At 35.1% G+C, this 22,898-nt stretch overlaps 1 protein-coding gene across 2 annotated transcripts in view; it reads left to right on the forward strand.

The window, feature by feature from the left end:
• Positions 1–21,816, forward strand: part of KIF18A (kinesin family member 18A) — a 37,469-nt gene extending 15,653 nt beyond the window's left edge. For both annotated transcript variants that reach the window (XM_065683356.1, XM_065683357.1), the window contains exons 10-17: positions 1,073–1,235; positions 2,027–2,191; positions 3,344–3,465; positions 4,753–4,991; positions 16,140–16,623; positions 17,152–17,256; positions 18,913–19,022; positions 20,715–21,816. In XM_065683356.1, coding sequence (XP_065539428.1) covers positions 1,073–1,235; positions 2,027–2,191; positions 3,344–3,465; positions 4,753–4,991; positions 16,140–16,623; positions 17,152–17,256; positions 18,913–19,022; positions 20,715–20,857 — 1,531 coding nt within the window. In that variant the 3' untranslated portion in view covers positions 20,858–21,816. The remainder of the gene's footprint in view (positions 1–1,072; positions 1,236–2,026; positions 2,192–3,343; positions 3,466–4,752; positions 4,992–16,139; positions 16,624–17,151; positions 17,257–18,912; positions 19,023–20,714) is intronic.
• The last annotated feature ends 1,082 nt before the right edge of the window (positions 21,817–22,898 follow it).

The following is a 22,898-nucleotide window of genomic DNA, read 5'->3' on the forward strand; positions in this document are numbered from 1 at the left end:
AATGTCTTTTCAACTTGCTCTCTGGTTGCACCTATGTGTTATTTTATAATATTTATATGGTATTTAATATTGTTATTGTTTATCCTCAATACTGTATAATAACCTCAAATGTTGCATGTCTTTAGAACATTTGGATGCTACTGGCTCAATTTAAACCACAACAGCATGTTAAACTGTGCCTTGATTCTTATGGCAAGTTCTAATATGTCAGTAAGATGTTGTGACATGGCTTGTGTACAAGGTTGGTCATTATTGAAATATGCACTATCTTTTTCGGCTCTTCTATACTGCATTTTAAGTATTGAGGAGTGAAGTTAGAAAGTATCACCACTGAAACTTACCTTGCAATATGGTAATGCTTCTAGGCTTTCTCCTTATTCTTGTTATCCTCATTTACGTTGCAGACTAGGGATAAGCAGATTTTGAGGCTACTTAAACATTGGTCTCCTTAGAATAATTTTTAAGTGCCTTCTAGCATTAGTTTGTGTTTTTCCCACCTATTAGTCTAGTATGTGTTAAAACATGATGCATGTTCTGATTTGTCATCCATTGGTGATTAAAATTCTACAGCAAAACTTCAGAGAAAGGGAGCAATTGAAGACTTCTGGTTTTAATTTTTCGAGAGATAGCTAGCAGGTTTTTGAAGGAGAGCTTGTGTGTCTGTGGCAACAGTAGTCTGATATGTTTAATAAATTGGTATAAGGAGAGAACATGGGTATTTAGTTTGTTTTGGAGGTAGAGATAAGACCTATGTGAATAAGTTAGATATCTTTCTTTTGAATCCCAATGTCATCTTCATAAATAAAACAAGGCTTATTTCTAGTGTCCCCACTTCAAAATTTCACATCCCATTTCTAGTTCAAGTACATAAAATCATTACTGATGTGCTTACACTTTCAGTCCTCATCTAGAACAGGCTTTATACATTTTTCCTCTTCATTTTTGTATGTTTATTTCATTAACCTCAAATTGAAAGTTCCCCTTGCAAAGGAGATGGTCACTAAAAAAAAGTCTTCAATAAGTATCCATTTTTTATTATTTATTATTATTTATTGTCTTTTGGTTCTGATAGATACAAAGAAATCCTTAAAAGTGTGTTTGCCAACCGTGAAGAAATCAGAAAAGAATACCTCAAGTTGGAAATGCAACTAAAGGAAAATGCACTGAAGACACATTACCAGAAACAATGTCATGAACAAATTCAACTGATGTGCTCTGAAGAAAGAATAGAAAAGGTGAGTTCTCTGTAATGTTAGTTTTGCTGTACTAATGTATGCTTTTTGCTCAAGTAATTATATAAACACTTGATGCTTAAAGATTAAAATGAGACTAATTGGCACTTCTCTGTGATAAACTGTGTTAGTGTCCTTATTTTTACAACATATTGCAAACTACATGTCCTCTGAGTCTCCTTTGCCTTGTTAGGACACTGCCTCACTCATTCCGCTTGCTGGTCCCGGTTTTGTGCTTTTTTCCTTGTCAAATTTCAGAGAAACATCAGAATTTTGATGCTTGAACATAGAGGGTTTTCCTTTTGTGAGATATATCCTTTAGTGAGTTCTGCTTAGGACATATTTCTTTACGAAAAGAAAGCAGGTTAAATTCCTTCTTCATATTCATGCTTGAGTAGAAATCATTAGATTATTTGTTTCTAGAAGTGTGCCTGTCTGTATGTGAACAAGCAGTTTTTCAGTCTCTCCAACTTAATTGTGTCCTGGAAAAGAAATTGATCAAATCAAAGGTATTATTCTTCAAATGAATAATCAAATGACACTGCTGTCTAAGAGTTTCTAGGAAAAAGTTAGGGCGGGGGGGGGGAAGGGAGGAATGAAAATATTTAAAGTGATGTCTGTGAAAAGACTGTACTACTTAACTTTTTATTAAACTGAAAAGAAATCCAAAAAGTTTGTTATTCCCAGTTAAGTATAACAGTATGGAAAAATAATTTTTTTTTATATTTATATATAAAAATAAAAGTATTTGTGAACATTGTTTAAAAGTTTTCACCTTAAATGCTGATTTTTAGGCCACTTGCAAGAGGGACCAAAGGCTTGCAATGCTTAAAACTCACCATGTGCACATACAGCAGAAGAGAGGGGAGGAGGCTGAACGTTTTGAGGAAAATACCAGTTGGCTGCATCGTGTTGAGAATGAAATGCGTCTACTGGGTCAAGATGGGTGCATTCCAAAGGTAAAATGCCTTTCAAGTACAGGTTTCATGCATTATAGGCAACATCTGGCTATAGTTAAGAATAGATTTTATTCCCCCTCCTTCTCTGTTCCACTTGTATTCATGGTTTCTGCCATTCTTTCTGTGTGATTTCAAATTCCAGTGTTAGTTGTTTCTATTCTTTTGCCCTAAAATGTTTCCTTATTTGTGCAAGTGTTCCTTGGTCATGAAAGTAGATGATGCAAAAATGCATACTAAAGGGGAGTAAGTATGCTATTGCTGGGCAGTTCGGGTAGCTGCCAGTATTGATGCTGCTCCTGGGCATTCACTTCTTGTCTTGCCTTTACAGTAGCTCCTGATGCTTGTCAAACTATGTAACAACCTAATTCTTAGCCTGGCCAAAAAAAAACTTTGGAGGGTGCTAGGAGAAGAGAGGAAAGGGGAAAAGAAGTGGAAAGTTAAGTTCTCTGCCAAATTTTAGCAAGTAGAGTCAGCTCAGTGTGGCCTCAGACAAGCACCAGAGCTGGGAGAAGAGATTACGGTCTGTACAGGAACAAGAAGGCAAGGCAGCTAGCGTGTTGTTCCTCTGTGCCTTTCAGTTTCAGCCAGGAAGTGGAGCTGCTTAAATGATACTGTAATGAACACTGATCTGACTCATATATTGGAATATATTTCAATACCTGTATTCTTATTGGGATGACTAAAATGTGTTGATACCTTAAAATAAATTAACTTTAGGATATTTCAAACAGGATATCGGCATCTCAGAAAGATGACTAAGTATAATAAGGATTTGTCCCAGATAATGTCCCTGAAAAACTCAGATATGGAGCAAGAGGACAGGAAAAGACAAGCATATTTTTGGGCATGCATAGATAATCATAGATGTGTGCCTCTTGGATTCTTAATGCTAATTACAGCACATTCACTGTTGGTCTAATGACTCTAGAAAGCATTATTTATGCATGTAAATTAAAATGAAAAAAATCATACTTTATCACTGTAAAGCTTCAATAATATAGATTTATTTCCATGTTTACTTTTCAAGATAGTGAGAAACTGAAATTTAAACTGAAAGTAATGTTAATTCATCCTATCAGTCTGATGTGCAGTACTTTGGTTTTGGGGGGTTTTTTTTTTTTTTTTTTGGTTTTTTTTCTCCTTTTGCCTAAGGAACTCTGTGAAGATCTGCAGCGTTGCCATTTAAACCTAGAAGTTAAGGACCTGAAAGCCCAGATTGAGCATATGTTATCTCTGGCGTCCCTTCAAGATCAGCATTATAAGCAGACAGAAAAGTAAGTATGGTTTGTGTGCGTATCAGGTGTGATCAGATTTATATGCTGGTATTTGTAACTTCAGAAGGCATACCTTATAGAACTTTGTTTTACTTGAAGCAGAAGCAAAATGTTAATCAAACTTCAATGTTAGAATTGTGTTTCAGGTAGGATGGAAAATAACAATAACTTCCTAAATCTTGGACTGTATCCACAATTGTTTAACAGAAACTGCAGGTATACTCTAGTGCTTCTTATTTCTATTTAAGTTTCTTCTTTGCATAGATTTTCCAAGTTGTTCAATAGATCAAGGTGTCTTTCTTCTGTGTTGAACAGCAATATTGATTTTTTTTAAAGTGCTCTCTTTTAATTTCTTGCTTTGTAGATGTTAATAAATTTACCTGTATAAAAAATAGTTACTATTGAACTCTAATATAGCTAGTCAGACTGGAGGTGGAGGGAGCTGAATTTGCAGGTAAGCACCAGTTCTTTGTTAGCAGTCTCTTGAAAATGTTGCTTTTCCTCCCTTGGAGAAGAGGCTGTTACCATAAACATGACAAAAAGTAATACATAAGTAAGCTTTTTAAAGCTACATAGTTAAAAATTGCAAAGTTGCCTCTTTGGCTGGTTTTTTTTTTTTCTTTTATGTGTATATGTATATACACACACGCACATATATATATACACACACACATACACACTCCTTCCCATATTGCATGAACCTACTGTTTAGTCTTGCAACTGACTCCACAGTTAGTGAATTTCTGTGTTCAGGAGGAATTCCTAAGCTTTTGTCACTATAATTTGACTTACAGGTATGTGTGGATCTTAATGTATTCCATTCTTTGATTAAAGACTGTAGTATCTTAATTTGAGCTAGGCTTCTAATAAGGTTCTATGCACATATAATTAAGATCTCCTTGGTTTAATTCACATTATTTGTTTTATACTCTTGTTCAGTTATCTGATACTTAATTTTAGAAAGGCATAATTCAACTGAGCGATACGGACTTTTTGTTGTGTATGAGGGACTGCAGATCTTAGGCACACTTGGTAAATGCTTAGAGTGTAATACAAGGTTTTTTCAAAGAGAAAAATCACTCTACTTAGTAATGGATATTTCCTATTAGTGTCATGGTATTCCCTTAAAACAAAAATTAAAATACATAGCAGAACCTGCGGGGAGGGAGGGGGGTAAGTGTGTGGAGAAGGGCAAAACCTTGTTGCGTTCGTAATAGTAGCAGTGCTAGTAAGAAACAGATTAGTTATGATGTAGTTGTATTTGTCTTGCCTCTTGTTGTTTTACAGAGTACTAAATACTTTGCTTCCAGTTCTTCGCAAGCAGTACCTGACTTTGAAAGAAGCTGGCTTGACAGATAATGTATCTGAAACTGAATTTGGAGAGGTTGAGCAGCTGATACAAAGACAAAAATCAGTAGTTTGGGCTGACCAGGCTGAAGAGAAGGAACGAAATCAAAACCACGAACTAGAATTGTCTGCTATCTTTACATTCCCACAGCTTGTGAACAGACCAAACACCCCATGCCGTAAGTATATCATTTATTTATTCTCTTAAAAATAGATTGTCTCCTGCAAAAGCTGTGTCACCCACGGGCACAGTGAATGCATACTTCTAGAAATACCAAAGCCAAAGGTAAAACTGAGCCTTGGACCCACTTTGTATAAATTATATACCATTCTTAATTGCATATAGAAAAGTTTATTTCTTCAATGGCTAGAAACTCTGCCAACAGGTAACTCCCTCTTTATCTTGTTGTAACATATCCTATGTATCAATATTCCTAGATTCTATGAGTGTTGTTAATTTCATTTGAATCTTCCGTGTGACATTGATGGAAAAAGAATCTTAGTGACAAGAAGTATAATAATTCTGTTATTGATTTGAAATATTAAGCGGCTAGTATACTTTGCACAGTTTCAAGTAATAGCCTTGAAGGGGATGAGATTTCTTATTAATTACAGGATGAATTGGAATCAATTTGGAACAATATTTTATAGGCTTAGATTTCCAAAAATCAAAGGATTCACCATTTCTACCATGGAATTGACTGCTTTACTATATTCTGATGGCCCCATTTTTTTCACTGTAACTCTATGTAGGTGGCTTTTCTTCAGCTGTAAAGTGAGTTGCTCTAGAGTGTAGCATGGGTAAAAAGGGATGAAGAATCCTTGCAGAAGGTGCTGTTACAAGAGATGACAAGCAAAAATCTCTGCCTGATAGTGCAGCTGCTGGGGACCAATGCTTGTATCTTGTGCTCATAGCCAATGCTCAGTATACTGTGGTTTTGAAAGACATCTGTAGGTAACAGGGGAACATAAACAGTAGCAGCTCTGCTCAGAAAAACCATATTCAGAGAGTTTTTGTACAGTATAATCTTAATCTTAATGTATCCTTACCTAAAACACTACTGGTGTTGACATGGTCATTTCCATACATCTTGGGTGGTGAGGTGGAAAGAAGTAATCATTTACCAGTGTTTTAAAAAAAAATCTGTTGAGCACAATACAAATAAAATAACTCCTGAATTGTTTGAAATCACATTTAAAATATTTTGAACTATTGGCCAACACTATGTTGTGGAAATATACAGAATGCACATAACAAACTATTGGGGGGGGAGGGATGGATGCTAAAACAAAACCAAAAAAGCCCCACCAAACAAATGAAAAAAAAACAACCAAAACACAGAAACTGGGGAAAAAACCCTCGGCATGAGATCATGTGAAGTAGTACAAGACCAACATCCTGATCAGAAATAGGAAGGTTGTAGTAATTTCTTTTTTCATTTAAAGATGAAGAAAGCTATTCAAGAATCCAATTCCTTCTACCTGAAGTCATCTTGGAAGTATGCTTGGCAAATATTAGCAGAAGCTGACCTAAGAACTTGGTGAACAAGTACAAAAGATTTATACAGATTTCTTCATGTGTTGTGGGGCTTTGATATTTTATTATTTATAATTTGTCCAGGATGTTGGGAAGTAAATAGTGTTTGAAGAAAGAAAAAGTAAAGTCAAATTAATTAATGTTCTACACAGTGCTCATTATTGCTTATACAGAAATCTGTATTTTACCTATAACATATTTGTGTGGACTTCAACTTGACAGCAGGAAAGAGAGCTGTACTTAGTTTCTTGTGATTTGAGTCTTACTTCTCATGCTATCAGTTGAAAGCAGTAATTTTTTTAAATCTTTTTTAATAGAAATATATGTAGCTTTGTATTAGTGTCCTAGAAGTTTCTTTCTGAAATTATCTGAAGGAAAGGATAGAAAAGTTAACTGGTGGCAGTGTAATGTTTCATAGGAAACCTGAGTCTAGAGCATATTCGAGGAGGAGTACTGGATCTGCTGGTATCAAACGTGATGTATTGCTTTTGAACCTATGTCACCACATACTGGAAAGAATGATTTAATTTTTTTTTAATACAAATCCCTCTATAAAAACAAGATGCTGCTCATTTAGAATACAGTAAGACCTGTCAGGATACATAAATTCCTCTTCAGTGTAAGCTTATGAAGTTAATTATGTATGTTTTTGTTGAACTCAAAAGTATCTAAGTATGTATGCAGTATCCATTCATTATCTATATTTGGAAATTCCAAGTTAATGAACAAACAACTCACTGTGTTTAAAATGGTAGTGATGCAGAGAAACATCTGTACTTAAAGAAACTCTTAATTTCTGCATGTCGTAAAACATGAGGCATTAATGATTGCAGAAACTTTCTTTCATGACAAGTAACCTTTTGCCAACAGTCTTTTTAGAGAGACTCGTGACATGGTTCAGTTGCAAATGAATTGTTATTTTGTGTGTGTGTGTGTGTGTGTGTAATTCTATGAGCTTGCAAAAACGAAAATATGTTAAGCCACTTTTTTGATTATAAGCACTGTTCCCTAAAGGCCAAAGCAGCTAGATCATTTCTGTAGAACAGGAAAACCTGTGAAAGCAGGACCTTGACTTCTCATGGGTTTGTTTGGAATTAACTACATTGTGCTAGCTGATCCTGAAGAGGGAAGTCAAACTACTAATTGATGTGGGGAAAAAGAACTTTAAAAGTGTGAAAGGAAGGATAGTAAAGGTTGAAAGGGTAGGGATTTCTAGTCTAAGTTTTGTTAAAAGTCTCTCACAGAAAGTAGCTTTCAAATATATATTCCCAATGGGCTTTATTGTATGAAGTGGTTTTGGTATTACCTTGTCTTAAGATGTCTATCAGGAGTTTCAAAATGCGAAAGAATTTCACCTGAGTTCCAGGAATGAATAAATCTTTTTTTCAAATTAAGGTTTCTCCCTTGGAAATATTTTTTTGTGTTAAATGATATCAAGTCATAGTGGGAGAGGAAAAGATCAGAAGAGAGATTAAGATTAGGTATTAAGAAAAAAAAAACTTGGCTATGAGTGTGGCGAGGCTCGAGCACAGGTTGCCCAGAGAAGCTGTGGCTGCCCCATCCCTGGCAGTGTTCCAGGACAAGTTGGATGGGCCTTGGAGCAATCTGGTCTAGTGGAAGGTGTCCCTGCCCATGGTAGGGGGTTAGAAATGGATGAGCTTTGAGATTCCTTCCAACCCAAACCATTTTGTGATACTCCAGCTGTGTATTCAACATGTATTTCTGTGGTCAAGGTAGCAGGTTAGTCCTTTTGCTTAAAAACTGATCTTTAGCAGAAACTGATTGAAGCTCATCAGCTTTGCCAGAGCATATGTAACGCTTAACTACAGTAATCAAAATCTTTCTAGCTTGTTTTTTTTTCTTTAACCTTTGAAACCTTTAAACACTTTCTGTAAAGTATCTTGCTCTGAGAATCAGATATATGCTACTGACTGTTATTCAGCAACTTTGTTCAACCAACTAATGTTGCTTAGTCATCTGTATCTGCACTATCATGGGTAACAGAAATAACTCTCAGAAAATTCACTATTTGTCTTAAGCAAATACTCCTTGCTCTCTTGGTTTGTTTGAACTGTGCCATACAAGTAACTTGCTCTAACAAATTGGCTTGCAGTGTATGCTAACCCACTCTACACATAGTGATGGAAGAAGTATTTAGTAAAGAGCTTAACAGAGTGTTTGAATCTTAAATTTCTGATTGCACTTAGTTGAGGTGGGCTTTCTTCTTCCCCCAGTTCAGGAATTTTTAAAATGAAGCTAAATACCCTCAAATACCTCTCCTGTAGGGAAAAGCTGAGAGAGCTGGGGTTTTTCATCCTGGAGAAGAGAAGGCTCTGGGGTGACCTTGTTGTGGCCTTTAAGTCCTTAAAAGGGGCCTATAAGAAAGATGGGGAGAGACTTTCTGGCAGGGCCTGTTGTGATAGGACGAGGAGTGATGGTTTTCAACTAAAAGAGGGAGATGCAAGCTGGAGAAAAAATCTTTTACAACGAGGGTGGTAAAACACTGGCACAGGTTGCTCAGAGAGGTGGTGGATGCACCATCCCTGGAGACATTCAAGTCCAGGCTGGATGTGGTTCTTGGGCAGCCTGATCTAGTTGAAGATGTCCCTGCTTATTGGAGGGGGGGTTGCACTAGTTGCCTTTAGAAGGTCCCTTCCAACCCAAACTATTCTAGCATTCCACTAAATTTAAAATGCGGTATTTGAATTATCTTATCATTTCAAGTTCAAGTAAAAATAATTATGCAATATTTGCACAACATCAGTTTATCCTACTGTGTTCATATTATACTTACTAAATACTGATTTTTCTTGGTAATTTAATTTTGATTTCTTAATACAAGACTGAAAGCACATTTTCAGAGCTTCCACTCTCTCTGTCTTCTACTATGAAGCTTTAAGGTGGGGTTTCTGTAACGTCTTCACCATACTTTCTACTCTATCTTGATATGGCTGATTTTTTTTTTTTTTTTAACAATTTTCATCAGTGTATACTCAGATTTTTAAGTGTCCACACATACTATTCATTCTGATCTTAATCATAAGTTCAAGTTGTTTTGTATAGGACATGCTGATTTTTCCACTACCATTTTTGTTTACAAATACACAAAAGGTTGACTGTTTGTGTTTGCTTCATGAAACCATAAATGTGATCCCTCTGTATCAAGGTATTGTACAAGCAGTGAAACAATGTTAAATTCTTTTCAAAATATATTGGGGCCCCCATTCTTGAATGATGGCTAGTGGAGGCCATACAGTATTCATAGACTATGGACTGACGAGTGGAGAGCTCTGACTGGTATTTGCAACTATTTCTGTGAATGGGAAAGTTGTTGGCATTGTTTCAGGCATCCCATTTCCGGAAGCCTTACTGTACATTACCATTGAGAGAATGGAATTGATTTACAGAAAAAAAAAAAATAAAAGGCAGGCATCCATTACCTCCCCTTGTCACAGACATCTGACAGGAAAGTCAATTTATTGTTTTGCGTGGCAGGAAAAATTGGGGTGTAGTTATATGCAGCAGAAAATTGATTAAAAGTAGGAAAAGCATGTGTCTTGTGTATAGGAAGGATTTGTCTTTCATTGACCAGCTTTTTCATGTTATCCTATGACTTTAATTTTTATTTTTTTTTTCATACTGTGTAAAATAGTACACCTGAACACCAGGACTCACAAGGATGCCATCAGGATTTTAGCTTTTTACAGTTCCCAGCTGTTGTTTTCAAAGCAGTTTGTGACCAAACAAACTGTTGGTGGTCACAAAGATGCATTTGGGTCATATGAATACTCAAGAATTGAAACGCATTCACTAGATCTCACTTGTAATTTGGAATTCCGCGAGTCAGTTGTTAAAAGGATGAAAATGAATTATTAGTATTGTAATTGGATCAATCATTGGTAGCCCAGAAATATTTATTGAAATGAATGCATTAATATTTTATTTCACTTTAGCAGAACTACGTGGTAGACTTAATTTAGCACAATTTCCAGAAATAATCTTCCTGCATGTATTAACATGAGTTCCAGAAGAGAAGTTTACGCCATTATTCTGTCCCAAATGTCAATTAGAAATAACCCAATTCATCAGAGTTGTTTGTCATGAACTCTACTCACTTTTGCTGTAACTCATGTTTCACAAATACTGTCTTCTGCTTTTCATTTTAACTCACAGGGCTGTAAATATCTACTATCACTATGTTTCTCTCCTGATAAATCAGTACTTAGTAGTCTTTTGGGACAGATAATGCAACAAGCTTTATGACCAAAACCACCTTATACTGTTTGGGTGTGGTTAGTCAGTGGATGGTAACTTTGTTTTTTAATTTGTGAGACGCAAGAAAAATAATATTTAGAAACTCTGACAATTACGTTTCATAATCCTTGGACTGAAACAAAAGATCAGAAAATACACAATCTATTCTTTGAAATACATTTGGAATAATACTAATTTTTAAGAAGAAATGTTGCAGCTGAAAGCACTAGCTAAGGAAATACGTCTTCTAAACTTTTCTTTCAAGCTACTCCGTTAGGATGTACATTAACTGCAGATGTTTTGGTAAAGTAAAAAGGGATTCATTTTTGTTTATAAAATAAAAAGCAAACTTAGCATCACTGAATCATGGTGGTCATTCTGATGCATCAGATTGACCACAAAACGTGAAGCAAATACAAACTCTAAACACTAGAATTTCCCTACCTTTTTATGGAACAAGTTTGGAGATTTTTCTCAGAGTTGGAAAGTGGGTTTTTTTGTCTTTCAGTAGAAAAGTAATGACAATTAATGGTGAGCATTAGACATCCATTCTAAAACTATTTACAGCTGTTCAAGGAAATAGGTTGTCTTCAGTGTGCTGTCTTCTCGTCTTGCCAGTAACACTCCTAAGACAGTGATAACAGGTTGGATCTAGAGTCAGCTGACTTGCAGTTTCCTATTCCAATACAAAGGAAAATCCCATTGAACCAATCACATGTAATACTTGCCAGTAGACACCTTCTAAGTTTCTGGAATCCTGTATTTTTTTGTAACCCATTTATGGGATTTGACATAGCATGCTGCATTGAGTTCAGTGTAATTGTTCTGTGGGAGGCAGGTATTGTTCTTCGTGTTAAACTTAGGATATGATATGTATGGGGTATCTACTGTTAATGCAGGAAATCTTTATTAATCTTATTTATGGTATTTTATTACTGGTTTATATATTTCTTCAGTTTGTAACTAAGAATGCATTGTTGTCTTAATTTACTGTGTTTAGGCAATAAGATAAAACGTGTTAAAACATATACATACATCACTCCTGCAAGCATTCAACAATATCATATTAAAATTAAGTATCCTGAGAAAAAGCGTTGCCTAAGATTGTCATGTAAATAGTTTGGTATTAGTAGATATGACCTGCTATGAAATGAATGTCTCTTCTGTGTGGCTTTGATAATGGAAATTTATATTTGCCACTTAGAGCATTGAAGTCCTTTGGTTTGGAGCTTTTTCTCTTTCCCTGCTTGACTAGGATTTGGGGGAACTGGTTGTCCTTAGCTTTCATTGTCTCACTGAGATATGAGCCACATTGTGACAGATGACCACATAACTGCCTGAAATATTCAGTGCTTGTTTAGATGAAATTATGCTAAAATTGTTTGAATTTTAAATATTCTTATATACTTTTAAATATTTTTCTGTTTTTTAAAATATTTTTGTATTATATATTTTTATATACTAAAAATAATATTTAGGAAAGATAAGGGTGTGGTGTTTTAGTCTAAGGCAAATTGCTTCAGTGACAGGTTGTGGTACTAAATTCCCTTTAAGATTTTTTTTTTTTTAACATATATTAAACTATGCTTCTCCATATCGATGCTTTTAATAATATTGAGTAGCCTTTGAAATATTTGAAAATAAGTTTTTGCAACAAAATTCATGTTTGGGGTTTTTTTTAGGAGAAACACTTATGACCACGTGAAGTTATCTGAAATCTACAGGAGTCATGGTATTTTTCAGTGATTGTCATAACCATTTTACTTCAGCTTCTCAATGGCAGCTATTAAAAGCACCTGCAAAAAATGAGCAGCTGTCTTTAGTATGTTGCTTCCTCACTAAGACAGGAATAAAATCACTTTCTTTTAGGGGTTTAAATGCTTTTTTTTTTTTTTGGTGTACTCGTTTACTTTTAGATCATGACTGTTTAGAGCTCTATGCTATATAGCAGCAGCATGGAATAACTGAGATGGAATTGGGGCGTTGGGGTTGCCAACATGTGGTTTATGCTGTTTAGTGAAATCAAGTTAATGATGTTGCTAGTGGTGGTTTTGGTTACTTTGTCGTTTACTGTGTTAGGGCGACTTGATGCTTTCACAAAAAGTTATGAGAAGGGACACTTCTTGAATACTTTATATTATTTCCAATGCTTAACCGGCAAGAAAAGCTAGTTTTGTTTTAGCTTTGGTTTAAAATGAGTTTAATTCCATAAATAAATAGATTTTAAAAACAGATCTGTGTTTTTACTAGCAGCTTGTATTTGCCCTATATAGAATTGCTGCAACTGTCTTTTTATTAATGTACTTGTATTACAGCATGGAATACTGTTCATTATGATGAAATTCAACAAATTATTAATGTTGGCAATAATTTTGTGTTCTCTACCTATTTAGTTCAAGGTTTCAATGCTGCATTTACAGTTAATTTAAAAATGCTTCCAGTATTTAGTCCTGGAGAAGCTTCTAAAACTTGGCACTCACCAAAATGTTTCTCCATCAGACTTCCTTCCTAGTAACTTTAGGGCATTAGCAAAACCTCAGTGTCTTACAGTAAACAAACTTTCTGCAACTGGAACCTCCCTGTCCTAATGTAACAACAGACAAATAGAACTCTAACCATTATTTTTCCCTGAAACGCACTTTCAGGTGTATATAAGCAGGAGAAAACCTAATAAATGAATATTTTAAAATTTGTCACGAGATGTTTAGTGGCCGGTTACTTCAAATGCTAGTCTGGAATCCTCAGATAAAGCTTATTCTTGTATTTGAGAATGTCCAAAAATCTTTAAAAGCAAATTTTGGCCTTAATTTTGGTTTGTAATAACTCAAAAATATGGGTGGGTTGTTGTTTTGGTTGTTTTGTGGTTTTTTTTGGAGGGAGGGCTGTGTGGGGTTTCTTGGTGTTTGTTTTTTTTTTGGTTTTTTTTTGTTTGTTTTTGTTTAAGTGGGTGGTGTTTTGATGTTCTGTTTGGGGTTTTTTTTTGAAAGAAAGAAATGTTAGTCTTCTACATAGAACAATAATAATCATAGAACCAAAATTAAAGAGCAAACACATTAAGTCATAGCTTTGGTGGTAGTGTCACAGAGGTCATATAGAAAATGGTTCATAAATAAGTGTCTTGCTTGTCAGTGACAAAATTCTACCAAGTCTTGGAGAATAATGTCTTCATCAGAGTAGGCCTGTATTATTTCTAGGGGAGGAAAAAATTACTTTGGGAACACACAGGGCCTGTTCTACTACCCTTGCCATTTTGCTGACTATGGCAAATACTCTGCATTAGCTTAAATTTAGATTATAATCAAGCTACTGGATCTCAATAACCTACTGCACTTCACCTGGTGAATTCTGACCATGAATAAGACTAAGATTAGGTATGAGAATGTAATGTGATTTGCTTTTTATCAACAACAAAAATCTTATTTGTAGTGAACCTGTGCATGGGCACATACACAAACTCACAATTTCATGTCAAGTAGTCCTCTCAGGCCTGAGTTTGCCATGCTTGTGTTTCTTCAAATCTGAAAAGAGCATAATTAAACTGTAATTGTTCATGTTCAGACATTTTTTCCATAAGCACTTAAGCTAAAATTAACCTGCTTTTACTGTTTTTGCATTGTTGGATATTTGTTGAACCATAGTAGTTTAAACATTGTGCTTTCTGAAACTGAGCTGTTGAGTGAGGTGTAAATGTTTGTTTTGTTTTTTCAGTGGTTTCATGATTGAATTAAGGTCTGTCAACAAAGAACAGATTTGTGGCCCATTTATTAGCATCTAATTTACTTGCCAGTTTTGCACATTTTGATACTATCCATTTCATCCTCCTAGAAGAGGTCTAGGTCTTTAAATCCTTTCTTGTCTTCTCACAGCTCTAATTTGTATCTTGTAATTGGGCATCATGTTGTGTAGCTGGGCATGAGGAATCCATCATATGGTATGTCTAGTTCCAAAGTGTGAACAAAAAAACACATGGTGCTGAGACCATCCTTCATCCTTTGATAGCTTTCTTTCAGTGAGGCTGATATTTGGGCCTTTTCCCCAAGATGGGATGTCTTGAGGGTACTTGAGGAATTGGCATTCTTAAAGCTTTCTGCCTGTGGCAGATTGGAATACAACTGGGCAGTGAGACCAAAGTTAAATGGGGCTGAGAAAAGGCAAACAGACAGACTTGTAATAATTTAAGCTTTGCTTTTTGTAAAAAATCGAACTTGGGGTGGAATAATGTAATACATACATGTTTCTAATCAATTGTTCTCCTCTTCAAAGAATTTCTATGGAACAGCTAATAAAGTGTTAACACATGAGAGCAAAGTAAAGAAACATCCAGACTGAAGAGTTCAAACTAACTTTCTTAGTCTGAGGCAAAAGTAGAGTGGAATTTTAGAAGAAATAAATGCTTATCAGCACTGTTATATGAATACCACAGTTAATTCTTGCAGCAATTTAAAAAGCAGGAGCTCTTTTTACAATGTAGTTGCTCTCAGGAGTGAGGTAGTCAATGCAGAAAGAGCATGTATGATGCTGTGGCTACCAGCTCAAGTGGGACTAGTTCATACACTTCTTTTAGGATAGTAGCTTTAATTTTTTCAGTTTGCCCTAGAAGTGAAATATAGAAGCACTTGGGGTTTTGACAGCCCTCTCCCACTCTTGGTTTGTTGATTTTAAAAAAAAATGAACTGTTACATCTTATTTAACTACCAAAGTCACTGTTATCCTAGCCATTTGACCAGTGGTCTGTTTAAATGATTCTCCTTTACTGAAAACTTCAAGAGAACAGAGGTCTTTTCTCTCTTTGGAGATTGCTCTCATAACTGCCTGCTTGCAAACGACATTATTATGCTACTTCAAGAAAAATTGTATCAATCAGGGTGAATGGGAATGGTCTATTACTGCTGTATTACCTGCTTTGTTATTTTAAAGGGTGGGGGTTTTAGTAAAGAGCTTTTATTTCTGGAGTTGATATATTGAGATGTCAAGATCAAAGTAACTTCATTCTCCTTTTCTAAAACACTGCTCTAGCATTTGCAATGTCCAAGAATTTTGTCTCCAAGTTGCTCTATATCCTTCCTTTTACAACGGTCTCATTCTACTGCATAGTACTTGCTAGGGAAAAAAAGGCTGTGACCACGAGGCAGCTGTAGATGGCTGTGATAGTACCATCTTAATATTTGAAGATGGTCATCATGATAATGTGATTTTTTTTTTTATTTTTTTTTTCATTGCTCTTACTCTTCCATTCCCTGTTTTCATGTGTCATATCTTACTTGTGATTACTTGTAATATCTCTGGGATTAACTGTATCAGCCTATGTGTATTTATAATGCTTTGAGTTCCACAGAGCAAATGCTACCATCTGGACTATGCTGCAACAAAAAAAAAAAATCAGCTAAATGATCAAATTAATATGTAAATGAAATAAATAGGTTTTGTCATAATTTCTGTTAATAAATGCATTTCAGCACGGAAGAGGAGAAAACAGGCAGGATTTTTGGTAGGAAATTCAGGTAAATGTGCTAACCACTTTGCATGTGTTGCACAGGTACAACATTTGGTACACCGTCACAAGCAACAAGTAAAAATACACAACAAACTGTAGAATTTGCAGTACCACCACAGAAAAGAACCAGGCGGAAGCTAATGGACTCTCCGGTCACAGCTCAAAGTCCTGCTGCATCCAAGCAATACAGTCTGTGTCATCTGGAGGATTCCCTTACCAAGGAGGTCCGCCCTATTGTGTATACACCAGAATTTTGCAGGAAGCCAGTAGAGAGCTTGTCTACAGGGACTGTGGTAAAGAAAGCTTTATACCTTGCTGGCCTGCAGGAAGCCAAGGTGTGTAATATAGATATGCCAGTGAAAAAGGAGAGTGTTTTGGACACTACATGTGACATAATTCCAGAATGCACCGTAGCTGACATGAACTCAACAGTAATTCTCTATGAAGGGACAGGTGAAACAACAGAAATGGCTACTGAGTCACCTATGAAGGAGTCACAGCCATGCATCAATAGCATTCTGCACAGGTATTTTCCATTTGTAAGGGCAAGGAATACTACCCAAACAATTTAATTCTGTTTACCTTTGCAAATGTGTTTTCCCATTTAAGTCAATTTTATTTGTAAACCCAATATTTTGAAAATCAAACCCTCAATTTTAATTGGCATCAGAACAAATTCTGCCATTTATTTGATGTGAGTGGTATGACAGTGACAACAGATGAAGCTAAAGGCTTGTTCTCTCTTACAAGATAGGTACCAGAAAGAAAATACAGTACTTGTGATATGGTTTGTGACGCCTCAGGCAACTTTCTTTCTCTAAGCTTTACTTTTTCTGTCTGTAAAATAGATGCTTTAGCCTCTTTGACATTGAGAAATGCCATTGTTAAAGTTGCCATATATGCACGAGGTTCTGTAAATCTGCCTCAAGTAATATTGAAATGAATTCCCCATATTGTTTTTCAACTTAAACATATGTTTACTTAGAGTTGAGAACAATTTCACGTGACTTCTACCCAGAACAGGTTTTACAAAAATATAATTCTTTGATTTCAGACTTGAACTCTCTTCCTTAAAAAACAAAAATCCTACATCAGTACTTGAGAAGCCCTCCTATATGGCAATGACCTCTGCTGCTGAGAGAAAAAGAAAAATATTAAGGTAAAATTAAACTATTTTCTATACAAATTAATTTGCATTACTTTCTTATGTTCTCACATAAGTTTTGGTATTATGTTTCAAATCTGAAAACCTCTTATACCAGTCATATGGACCTACTAAGGAGATATTCTGGCTCAAATACTTTGAATGATTCAATTTATGGATTTTTACCTGGCAAGTTTTGAGGAATCAGCTTTTTTCTTTTTATCTTTTCGAAAAGCCAAAATTGAGACAACCTTTTTAAAATCATATTATTAGTTGCCTGTTTCTAGACAATGAGTGGAGCTGCCACCTCATGGGTATTCTAAAGAATGTTTCAAGACCCTTGGAACATGTTCTATAGATAGATCACAGGGCATGGAAGAAACTTCTTTGGTTTATTAGCATCTTTGAGATAGCAAATCTTCCTAGTAGATTATCAGATGTGCCTGGTCTAATTTCATGTTTCTTTTCTAGTTGTTACTAATTCTTGTTGTAAACTATTTTCTAGGATTGCTCCTATAATGAGAAAACAGGCAAATCTCACATTTTAATTTCTTCAAATAAATGATTATTAATTTAGCAAAATAAATAATCTGATCCCTGAAACTGAGCTAGTTTTCTAGATCCTCTTTAGGCACAGGTATAGGAACTGTTGGAGCCTGATTTACCTGAAGGTAAATGTTCTATGACAGAGTTAAGAAATACTTTTTTCTAATAGCTGTGTAATGATTTCCATATTTATATATGCTTAGATCTTCCTTAGAGATAAAAATACTAGCTCTTTCTGCTCTTTTATGTCATTCTTACTGTATCTCAAACACATATTTCCCTGTTTCCAAGTTAGAATAACATATTGTTCTCTTCCAAGAAGCATGCATGACTAGAACTTAGGCCTGGGACAAAGCAAGTCTTTGTATTTATCACTTGCTATGTATTTTTATTTGGCCAGAAAATCATTATTAAGAAAAACAGTGTAAGTTAGAGGACTATAAAGTCAGAATAATACAATATCATTAGGGGAATAGGAAAAGCATAGAAACTTGGCACGTAAGTATGATTAGCTTTCTTATGAGGCTGTCTTACAGAGTGGAACTGGGGAAGTTAGTGAGGCAAGTGTGAAATGGTGAGATTAGATTGGTTCATAATTTTCACTGTAAATCTGAAGTTCATCACATAAAAGGCTATAAAATATAGATGTTTTGTCTTGATGAATTTGAAGCTTTAGCACCTTTCTTCTAGTTCAGCTAAAAAGTATTGCCTGCTATGAAGCCACCCCTGTTGGAGGATGTAGAGAAGCCATTGTAGCAATGAAAAGTGTTATTTGTTCAATAAACACAGCTTGATAATTTCAGGTATTTAATACATGTGTTAAAATTATTTCTTAGTATAATTTGCATGCAATGACCATCAAGCTGGCTTCTGGAGTTTCCAAAAAAACTGTAGCATATTGGTCTTCATTTTAAGTAGTAACATTAGTTCTTATGTTCACAGCTGAAATGGTCTTGTAGATTTTTAAAAAGGAAAAAAGGGGATAATATAGGCATCATAAATTAGTTTATTCTTTGCATTCTGTTACATCTTTTAATATATTTCTACATTGCAAAGCTTAAACTACTAGAACTGTAGCTTAACCCTTTTGCTGAAAGCAAGCTCTTTTCTGTCTGCTTTTTCCAGTTCTACAACAAACACTGGGCTAGGCAGCCTGCGAGATACTGTTTCTGCGAAACGCATTCGACAGGAGGTCTTGTTAAGCCACACAGCTTTGCGAGTACCCAAAGTGGCAGGTAAGTGTCAAAACTCAAATATATGATGCTGTACTGTAACTGTGTTGATACAGGAAATCCTGAGTTAATGTGACTACTCAAGGTTTTGTCAATTTAACAGCATGGGTTGCTGTCATCCATACACTAAGCTGTCAGCTTGAGTAGTACATTAAAAACAAATCTGAATGTCTAATGAGTTATCTAGATCATATCTAATCAAAAGTCAGTGTTACTACAAGCATGTTGGGAAAACCCTTTCTGAAGAGTGAAGGTCTTCCACCAAAAACTGTTTGTGTACTTGTTGAGAAATGAGTGAACCCTTTTTATCTTCTGCCAAGAGTGGTTTACAGCAAAATAATATCCTCTAATCATTTCCATACCTGTTTTTAACTGCTTGCTTTGTTTTATAGTACTGCACTAATTTGTTTTTACAGGTACAGGGTGAGGATATTTCCCCCCAGAGTTTTATTACTTTAATTTTGGGGCTATTTTGGGCTAACACAATAGCAGAGGAAAAATTATTTTAAAGCAATATTTAGGAATTATTTTGCTTCTAACAGATTGCTGATAATGCTATCATGTGACATTCTGTCAAAGTCTGCTACAATTCCATGGCTTCTCACTGAGGTATATCTTTACTATAACAAAACCAGTTGCAAATAATTTTTTTTATTAATGTGTACAAAGGTCTTCTGTTCATAGTTGTCCAAAAACCTCTGTCTTTCCTAGTGCATGGCACACTACGTTGCTTGGCACCTGCAGTACATTTTAATGCACTTACAATTTTCCTTTCCTCTCTCCCCACTTGCCTCCTTTTCTATCTTCAGAAATACACTTAATGATCTTCGGTAGTGTGGTTTAGAGGAGGTCAAAGATTGTTTAAAGTTTTAGTCTGCTGCTGTTATGAAGCAGTCTGATCGTGTATCTTTGCGTAATGGCATAAGCAATATGCACTTTTACAGCACATAGGTGTTTTTCTGTAAGAACTGATGTGAAGGAGCAAGTACATATGAATGTGTTGTTCTCCATTCATGAGAAATATTGAGTCTCTATTAAAACAAACTTCCTGAACAGTGTAAACCTGAGGCTAAGTATTTCGTAACCAATAATTACTTGGCAAAGTGCATGCATAGTTACATCAATTTCTACTACTCAGGACTTGGTTATGAAGTTGCTGAAATCAATTGCTACTCTGGTATTATTGAGAAATTCTGTAATGAAGGGCCACATTGTGAAATAGAGAATAATTTTTGATTCGTCAAAGTTTAACTGAATGTAAAATGCGTCTTGCTTTCAATAGCATGCATTTCAGCAGAAGAATGAAATATGACCAAATCCCTTAAAGGAAGAGCTGCTTTTTGATTAAATAGCCAAAAATTTTCTAATGATTGTTCATTTTTCAATACTGTTCTATAATAATATGGATTAATAAAATTTACACCTATTTCTACATTTTATATAGACCACTGTGACCTTCTAATAACATCTCATGCCAATTGAGGATTAATTATTAGACTTTCTAGGCAGTTAGCACACTGGATTGCTGAGCTGAGTTATTACATTTTACATGTCAAAATCAGGCTCTCAAGGACAAGAAATAGGTGTAAAAATTCTCAACATGCTCTGGAAAAAAGATATCCAGGTATGCCAGGTTATGCTTATGTTTATTGAATGAGTGTCTCCTATTTGTAATAAATGTTCTTTCTTCACTAGGAATGAAAACGAGGAGCTGGAAGCAAGAACAGGATGTGTCAAGAAACCTAGTTAGAAGCTTTTCTGAAGGGAACGTAGCATATGGTGTTGAATCAAGGACATCAAAAAATCTTTTACTTCGTGTTTGTAAGAAAAAAAAATAGGGTTTACTTCTGAGTTCATCCATATTTCAAGCAGACTGGATGGACAACAAATGAGGACAGGCAGACTTTTGTTTTCCTTCTGTGAATTCTTTTGTATTAAAGATATCTCAGTAATTCACTATTTCAGTAAGAACCACTTCTTGGAAATAAAAGGGTTTTGTTAAATTCTAAATTAAAGTAAGTTATTTTTTTGTCTCCTGTTAGCTCACAAATGTCTTTGGCATATTAACAAATACGGAATTTAATTTCAGTATACCTTTTGGCATAATATTTGTGAGCATTTCCCTGTGTTTGACTAGCAGTTTAATACTGAAGATGATGCAAGTCTTTAAGGGAATTGATCATACTGTAATTTTTAGATGCTACCCTGAATTGCTAGCTACAGTCAGTCTTAATTTTCAATGGGAATTTTGTGATACAAAAGTTAAATTCGTTTTGACCTGCTAAATCACTTTGACTGCAACTTGTTAATGTTAAAATTGTTTTTTCATTTGGAAGCAAGTCATACAGATGCTAATACTAAAATGCATTCTTGTTTAGCATTAGGATGACAGTTTATTCTTAGATATGTTGTGATAGATACTGCCAATGTAGTACCAAGAGACACAAATACTTACAAAAAGTTTTTTTTAATTATTATATGTAGATGCTTTTAGCCTTTTTTTAGTCTATTGGTTGTAAATGTTCCTGTTTTGTTATTGTTTTTAATTCAGTTGTAAATAGGATAATTGTCAATTATTTTAAATAAATGTTTAATTTTAGTAAGCGATATAATGTCAATTGAACTTTTAGGAAAAAAATACCTTTTTGCCTCTTCTATCATGAAAAATGCCTACATTAATCTTGACAGGTATTGTTAGAAGTATACATAGTTTATAATGTATCTTGTCTCTGAATATTAATCACTGATCACAAGGTAGTTTATATATAGCTGTATTAAAGCCTTGACAGCCTGCCAATCCTGAGGAGTGTGGTTCTAATGTGTTTGGTCTGTGCAAATAGAAATGTAGATATGAATTGCCAGAGACCAAGGAGAATTAGTGGAAGAAGTCCACTAACTAGTACAGAGGTTTTAATTGCCCACCTGAAGCAATGAGCTTTCAACCGCAGTCAGTTAAGCAGCACCAAGTATGCTGCAGAAAAATATTCTGGCTTGCAGCAATAGTAATGGGTTTAAAAGAGTTTCACAGGTGATGGTGTTTGTTTGTCACAAGCTCTCATGTGATAGAAAACTAGACTCTGATATAACAGCTTGTATAAAATTAATTCTTAAAATTGTTTGTGTACCAAATGTTTATAGTTTTAGTTTTGCTGTCTGTAGTCTGTGATTTTTAGACAAACTAATATAAACCTTCTTCCCAGTTATATCTCTTCCCTAGCTGTTGAATGTTGACATGTTGATTCTTGACACACTGGAGGGCATTTTTCAGAAGACTTCTGAAGGAAATGGTCACTGTCTGTATAAGATTTCAGGGCCACTTGTTGGGAAAAGCAGACAATGTTGCAGAGGTTGACTTCATCAGGGAAGTTCAAAGAGCAAGGAATGATTCCTTGAGAAGCAGGCATTACTAGTGAAAAATGAGATCAGGAAAAATTTAGTCCTCCTATTAGCAATCTAAATAGAATATAGGTAATATAATTGTGGTAAGCTTGGGGACGTGCTGACAGCATAATGAGGACTGAGAAACTGGCTGTGGGAAAGGTGTTTATGAATGAAGTTCTAAACCTCAGAAAAGCCTAAAAGCTATAATTTGGGACTTGACCACATTTCAGTAGAAAGGGTGGGGGAGTCATTTAATATTTCTGTCATGATGAAAAACAAGATTTAATAATTAATTATTAATTTTAACTTAGGATTTTGGCTTCTGGTACAGCTAAAATTGTAGAGGCCACACATTTTTTATTTATGTGATGTCTTCTGATTTCTGTGTTTAATATAAAGTGTGCACAGGGAGCTGTTTTTGTTCATACTACTACATGTTTGCAAGAAGCATGTTGAGCTTTGCTTATGAAGATATTTGTAATGTGCATTGCTTTTGTG

The sequence above is a fragment of the Lathamus discolor genome, chromosome 6, assembly GCF_037157495.1.
Source record: "Lathamus discolor isolate bLatDis1 chromosome 6, bLatDis1.hap1, whole genome shotgun sequence".
In the NCBI taxonomy this organism is placed as follows: Eukaryota; Metazoa; Chordata; class Aves; order Psittaciformes; family Psittacidae; genus Lathamus; species Lathamus discolor.